The 7,698-nt window shown below is 37.2% G+C and overlaps 1 protein-coding gene across 1 annotated transcript in view; it reads right to left on the minus strand.

The window, feature by feature from the left end:
* Positions 1-2,151: 2,151 nt before the first annotated feature.
* PPP1CB (protein phosphatase 1, catalytic subunit, beta isozyme) overlaps positions 2,152-7,698 on the minus strand; it is a 20,371-nt gene continuing 14,824 nt past the window's right edge. The window contains exons 6-7 of the mRNA XM_006767432.2: positions 6,454-6,588; positions 2,152-3,961 (exon numbers count right to left, since the gene is read on the minus strand). Coding sequence (XP_006767495.1) covers positions 3,857-3,961; positions 6,454-6,588 — 240 coding nt within the window. The 3' untranslated portion in view covers positions 2,152-3,856. The remainder of the gene's footprint in view (positions 3,962-6,453; positions 6,589-7,698) is intronic.

Consider the following 7,698-nt stretch of genomic DNA (forward strand, 5'->3'; position numbering starts at 1 on the left):
CCCCCCCCCCCGCGCCTGCTCACGGCTGGCAGCGGACCTTCTGCCGTTAAGCACGGGACCAAGCCAAACGCCACGACCCTCCCAGGAGTCCTCAGGCCCAGGGTTTAAGGCGAGCTTTCCTCTCGGGCACTCACCCAAGTGAGGCTTTATCAACAGCCATTCGTCTTCCTCGGGGAGATGGAGAGGCCTTGCTATGTTCAAGTAGTTTTAAGGACAGACCCCTCCAGCGGTTCTCAACCTGTGGGTCGCGACCCCTTTGGCGGTCCAACGACCCTTTCCCAGGGGTCACCTAAGACCATCCTGCATATCAGATGCTTACATTATGATTCAAAACAGTAGCAACATGACAGTTATGAAGTAGCAACGAAAATAATGTTATGGTTGGGTCACAACATGAGGAACTGTAGTTAAAGGGCCAGAAGGTTGAGAACCACTTAAACTAAAGGAGTAAGAGGTGAATACCTGGGCTCCGAGAGGAGGGCTGATGCTGTCCTTTCTGTTAAGTCTGTTCTCAGCTGTAAATTCTCCTACAGGAGCCTTTTCTTTTTGGCCTCATCTTAGCCCTTGGTCAGGTGCCTAGGAGGTGGTTGGTGCTTACTGTTGACGGAATACAGCAGGACTTGGCACAGCTTTGTGCTGTTTTCTGTGACTTCCCTTCCCCTAATGGTCACGGCTCCCATCCCACCCCACCCCACCCCACGGCTCCTGGTCTCTGAGTTTCCCTGCTGATGACACTCCGGAGGTGGGGCACCGCGTTGAACTGGAAATGGTTACCCTGTATCTAAATGGCACTCGTTGAGTAAACATTATGAGGAGCAGTGATAAAACTTTAGGTGGGACTCATATGGGTTAGTCTGTCTTATTTAACTATTGTTGATGTTACAAGGCACGCTGCCACTTCAAAACCCCCTTAACCGATTTGAGCTCTTCAGGGAAATCTCTGAGCAAAAGGGAGACGGCCCTGCCCCGGTGAGCGCCACCGTGATGTCGGGGAGACCCACAGAGGAGTGGACTGGGTCAGGGAGCAAGAGCAGAGGAAGCCTGACACCTTCCTTCCCTAAACACGTTTTCAGCATAAATATGTGAAAAAGCAATGTGACCCTGGCCCGGACCGTGGGCCGAGCATCCTCCCGCGTGCCAACAAGTCTGGGTTCGGTTCGGGGGCACACGTCTGGATGCGGCGTGATCCCCGGGAGGGGGTGCAAGAGGCAGCTGATCACGGTCTCTGTCTCCCTCTCTCTAGAAACATTTAAAAAAAACAGGAAGGACACTATAAATTAGTGACACTAGAACTACATGTTATTTTTCTCCTAAGAAATGATGTCTTATTTTAAGTAGCAGTGTTACTTAGTATCTGTAATAACCAAATTATGTATATGATGTTAAAGTGATTTTAAGGCTGCTTGAATAATATTTAAACAGGTTAAGTTTCCATTCTTTAAAATTTAGTGACCGCTATTAATTTGCTTAGTGACTATTTTTCCATAATCACAGTTGACCTGGAAAATTATTACAAAACTCCACTAAGGAGGATCTAAATTAGCTATTTTGATTAATACTGACATTAATAAAAGACTGCCGTTTCCTATGAAAGGCTTATTTTCTAGACCCACTTCACTATGACTATTAAGAGTGCATCTAAAATTCTATTAGAAATTGCTCAATGTACACTCCAATGAGGTAGATATTTGAATCACGTTAGATAAAAGCTTGTGTGACCTAATCTAATACATCACATGCAGTACATGAACACCTTCAGAGCAGGACCAATTCAATGTATGTCAAAGACCATGAAATCTTAATTGAATAAAATATATCTAAACTAGAGGCCCGTTGCACAAAGAGATTCGTGCAATAGGTCTTCCCGTCCCCCGTCTGCCGGCACTGGTTTTCCTCCAGCACCCGGGACCCAGGCCTTCGCTCCGGCCGGAGCTTTCAGTCTTCCTGGCTCCAGAGGGAGCCTTCAGTCTTGCTCTGCTGCTTCGCCCCTACGTATGCAAATTAACTTCCATCTTCGTTGGGTTAATTTGCATACTCTCCTGATTGGCTGGTGAGCGTAGCAGAGGGACAGTTAATTTACATGTTTGTCTATTATTAGGTAAGATGTCTCATTGTAAAGGGAAAAAGGAAATAAAATAACCAGTCAGGCTTTATATCAGTTAGACAATTTTACTAAATGAGAAAACTACATTTAAAATGTGCTTTAAAACAAAATGGAATTAGAAAAAAAGACATATGCATTTGAAAGAACGTTGCACTGAGTTGAAAATCAAATCTCTTGCAGTAATACAATACACCAATTCATAAAACGTAAGTTAACAGAATTCTCAATTTAACGTTTTTAAAGACAATATTAAGGTCAAGAATTTCACATCTACGGTAGCACACATAAAAGGGCATTATAAATATGATGTCCATCCCTATGAACTTACAAATTTGACAATGCTCAATAAAAGCTTTTAGAATCACATCAAAAGTATCGCACCCAAAAATCACAAATCTGTGTCCTCTAAGTTCTCCTTATAAAATCTTTATGTTCACTTTTCTAGTCTTGCCATTTGTTAATGCTAACCCTTAAAAAGAGAAAGAGAGAAGAGGAAAAGAAATGCTGCAAAAAACCCTTGATCATGTACAGAAATTATTGCTACTATAGTTCACTACAAAGCATGTCTATACAATATCATATGGACTTTGATCATGAAAAATCAGAATAAAAATCTTTAGTGACATAAGCCTTACAATCGTATACAACATTCACATGGCATTAATAGACTGTTAAGCACCCAATACCCATAGTTGACAGAATGTCCCACTGACCAGCATTCATTTAAATATGTCCTTCGTACAGAGAAAGGGAGAGATAGTGTCAGCTTTCCAAGGCTTGTCAAAAAAGGATTCCCATGTTTTATGGATCTAAACACACAAAAAAACGACAACAAAAACCCAAAAAACAAAATCGATGCAGGTGAGAGTGTTTCCAGAAAGTTAAGCATGCCAAAAGGTGTTTCGTGCAAATTAAAACCTAAAACAAAGGTACCACATAATCACATTACCAACTAGGTGGGTAATACTATGAACTTTATCTTAAAGTTAAATGAAATGCTACTGCACAATACAGCATCAATCAGTTAAAAATTAGAGTGCACAAATCCTTATCTGTGGCAATTTCTGTATGAAGCAAAATATTCACTATCAGCTGTAAAGTTTGCCCAAACTGTTGATTAAATCACTGGATTGGACAGTTTGCATACTTTTAAAATATCAACCTCTAAAATTCCTTTTCACAGCAATGAAGCATAAGTTTTCTTAGTAAGATTAAACAGGTACATAAGTAAATAAGCAAGAGAAAATAATAGTTGGTGAATGTCTTTAGAGCTCGTCCCACATTTCATTTTTAAAAATGTTTAGGGGAAAAAATTTAAAATATTTGCCATTATTCTAGCAAAAACAAACAAACAAAACAAAACAAGCCCCAAATAATCAAACAACCAAGCAACACTAAAATCACATTACACAGATGGATCATCATGCTTTCATCTGATTTAACGATCACATCTAGTTTAATTGGGATGCTTTTCAACTTTAAAAACTGTGATAAGTGAAGATGTAACTTTAATGGGTAATTTTGAATTTGGTTTTAACTTGGTTGAATATTATAACAGAGTATACTTATTACAATACAGTGTAGCACATCTTTCTATTAGAAAAAAATTTAAGATCCTTTACCCGTCTCCTTAAGTTAAAGGTGTGACATCATAAAGGGTGTCAAATGGCTGGATGGTTTTACAGTGCACACTTATATATTATGAAGTATGTCCTTAACAAATCTGATGGTTTCTTTACACAGTTCCTTTCTTCACCTTTTCTTCGGTGGATTAGCTGTTCGTGGTGGAGTGACCGGACGTCCTGAATTCAGTCCACCATACTGGTACTTAGCTTTCTTTTCAGATGGTTTCAATATCTTAAAGTAAACAATTTATTAACAATGTTATTCTTTCAAGTGCAATAAGTTTAAGAAAGTTACTGTTACAACAGTGGGTATTTTTTCTTCAATAAATGGCAGAAATTGTAAAGTGCAATAAAAATGTAGAAAAACAGCAAATTTCCACAAATATTTCTCACATTTTAAAGAGTTTGCAAACATCTGAATAGTGCAATTATGTCATTCCATCGATAATTTACTAACAAAAGCATGAGTACACGAGACCTAGCAACTACCATTCCTTGGATTTAAGCAAAAAAAATTTTTCAAATTGGTTTATCTCTGTGGTGAGGAAAATACTCTGGCTTTAAGAGTCAAAAAGACCTAGGTTCTCACCATAATTCTGCCACTATTTAGAGGGTAACTAGTCACAAACTCTTTACACCTTAATTTTTTTTATGTGTAAACAGATCTTTTCATTTAAAAAACGGCTTTGAGGAGGGATTTGAGATCTTGCTCCTCAGCATATCCCATCAGTTTGGCTCAAATAAACTCATAAAAATTCTAAAAATAAAACATCCTAAAACAAACCAGCTTTGTTTTTGTATACAGTAGGTCCTTGGGTTACATTGGAGATTCCGTTCAAACAGCGCAACATAAAGCGATTTTCGCTGTTAAGTTGGAACCCACCTACATAAAGCAACTACGTCATTCACGTGGAGCACATACACAGCAGTAATGAAGTGAAACAGTAAAACAAATTTAAAAGGAAGATAACAATTCCTGACCTTTACTTGTGGTACAGTAAATAATAAAAAACATGAAGCACATATGTACATACATCGAAATGACGGAACTTTTTTTTTTTAATAAATGGGAGATGGCAACGTAACCACGAAACGATATATGTCAAGTCCGACGTAACACGAGGACTGCCTGTACTACATATCATAAAGTTCACCCATTTAAAATATACAAGTCAATGCTTTTTACTATATGTATTTACAGAGTTGTAGAGTAACGGCTATAATCTAATTTTGTCACTCCAAAAGAAACCTTGTTCCCATTCCTTTTTCACTCCCCTACTCCTCCTCCCCCCTTTAACTCTAAGCAACCACTAGTTGACTTTCTCTATTGATTTGTCTTTTCTGGCTCTTTCATATAAATGGAACCTGACAATATGTGGTATTTTGTGATTGGCTTGTTTTTAAGATTTATTTATGTTACAGCATATATCAGTATTTCATTACCTTTAATTATCAAACAATACGCCATTTTGTTTATTCACTCTGTAGCTGATTGACATTTGGGTCATTTTCAACCTTTTGGCTACTATAGTGTTCCTATGTATATGCATATGCATGTAATTGAGTACCTATTTTTAATTCTTTTGGGTGTACATCTAGGTTTAGAATTGCTGGGTCATACAGAAACTGTGTGTTTACTACACCATTTTACATTTTCACTATCAATGTACATTTTTACTATAGATGTATGAAAGTTCCAATTTCTCTACATCCTCACCAATACTTGTTACTGTCTTATTAAAATTGTATTCATTCTGGTGGATGTAAATAGAGCTTTAAGCTCATTATAAATAGAAAATTTCAATATTTATACAAAAAATGCATACAAAAGGCTTATGAAATATTTCTTAGAACTATTCAGAGCATCACAGTGCCTCACTGAAAAATAATATATTACTTCAACTCCACTATGGTGACTGTTGAAGGATATGGCCTGGTTACTACCCTTAAATTATAAGTGATAAGCCAAACATTTATACTTAATTATACTAAGTGTAAATTACACAGTGTAATATAAAAAGAAAGAGGGATGGTCTACATTTAAAAAGTGTATGTATGTTCAGGGATATAAAATAACCTTTGCAAAAACAAAGTATCAAAGTTGTTTTGGTCTATGAACAAGAATGATTTTAAGTAGCATGTTAAAGTTCATCACTTTTAAACTATAAATGTTTCTATATTTATAAATGGGTACTTTAAGATTATCTGGAAAGCTTTTTCTTAGGTAAATATTCTATGTTATTTTCATCTGAGTTTATAAACTCCGAGCCTTTAAAACCCTCAATACTAAGGACCCTGCACTCGCCTGTGCTTTTCCCTTCCCTCAGCTTCCCCGCCCCAGGCACATTACCTTTACCTTTCTCTCCCCTAAGCTCCATAAGCCCTTCTTTGGCTTCTATTGTTTCCTGAGCCTATCTAGCCCAGCTGGCTCACCTCTATTATCTCTGTAACTTTCTAATTAAACTTTCTTGGGAAAAAAAGGACTAATATAACTTAGGTTCCCTAAAACTCTAATATCTGATATATACCAAAAGGCCAAAACCTTTGTGAATAAAAACAGAAATCGCTACTGAGCCTATGCTGAGATTCACTTTTTAATAAAACCGATTTTCTACACTGGCTCAAGAAAAGTACACCAGTCTAAAAGAACATTTCTTCTGACAATATTTTTATTAATTATATTTCCAGCTGTTATAAATTAGTTGTTATAAATCTATATTATACCTGAAATGAACACATCAAAGTTTCATCCACACTCATCATTCCACCAGCATTATCAAATTCACCACAGTAATTTGGGGCTGAAAATAGGGTCACCAATTGTCGTTTAGCAAAAAATTCATATCCATCTTCCACCACCTGTCAAAGAAAAAAACATGTAATTCTCAACCATCTAAACTCACTGAGATTAATGTAACAAAGACCTAAAAGAAAGCAAACCCTGTTTGTTTTGAAAGCTTGATTTTTATTCTTAAACTGCCTTAGAGTATTTAAATTAGTTTGCTTTTTCTATTATGGTAAAGATTTAGCTTACATGAAATCATAATAAATTTATGACTATTAAGAAGTTTAGAAATCATGCCATTTCCAGGGCTCTCCATATGCTAATATGTAGTGTCTGCAGGGAGCTAAGACCCTAAGCACTTCTTAGATGATGGCACTATAATCCAACTACAGAATCCTTAATTCAGTGAACAATATCTAGACAAGGAAAAACAGATTATCACAAGGTTTTTCTTGCTCCACTTTTAAATTTTATGTTAGTATTATGTAGCTACACATAATGCTCTACTAAATAAATTTACACAGATCATACTCCTAAAAAATTAGCTTGTTATAGGTTAAAATTTTCATTAATAATTTAACATGATTTTTTGAATTTATTGTCAATTCCTGAGCGAATTAATTTGTTTCTCAGCTCTACAATTTGAGAGGTAGGTAATGATACCTAAACACTTAATATTTATTTATATTGGGCAAGAATACTGTTAGAAGTCTTTTAGGTACCCTTAATTAAGTAACACTTATCCTACAATGCTTGCTAAGATAAGAAAGCACCTCCAAAATAATACCGTATTTGCCGGCGTATAAGACAATTTTTTGGCCCTGAAAAATATGCCTCCAAGTGGGGGGTCGTCTTATACGCCACGTACACTTCAGATAGACTGCCCATAGTGCTTGCCCCGTGCCATAGTGGCCTCCCGATGCCCGCCCACTTCATTCCACATACCGTTCAGGCATCAGCAGCGCTGCTGGGTGTATGCTCGGCTGTTATGCGATTTTGCTGTTATGCGATTTTACCACACTCGCAAAATCGCACACAGCCGACCATACACCCAGTATGATAGCGCAAAATCACGAATCGCGATACCATACTGGGTGTATGGTTGGCTGTGTGCGATTTTGCGAGTGTGGTAAATTCGGGTTACCGTATATTTCTTTACATATGCATTGAATTTTAAAGAAGGC

The sequence above is a fragment of the Myotis davidii genome, unplaced genomic scaffold (assembly GCF_000327345.1).
Source record: "Myotis davidii unplaced genomic scaffold, ASM32734v1 scaffold238, whole genome shotgun sequence".
Taxonomy (NCBI): domain Eukaryota; kingdom Metazoa; phylum Chordata; class Mammalia; order Chiroptera; family Vespertilionidae; genus Myotis; species Myotis davidii.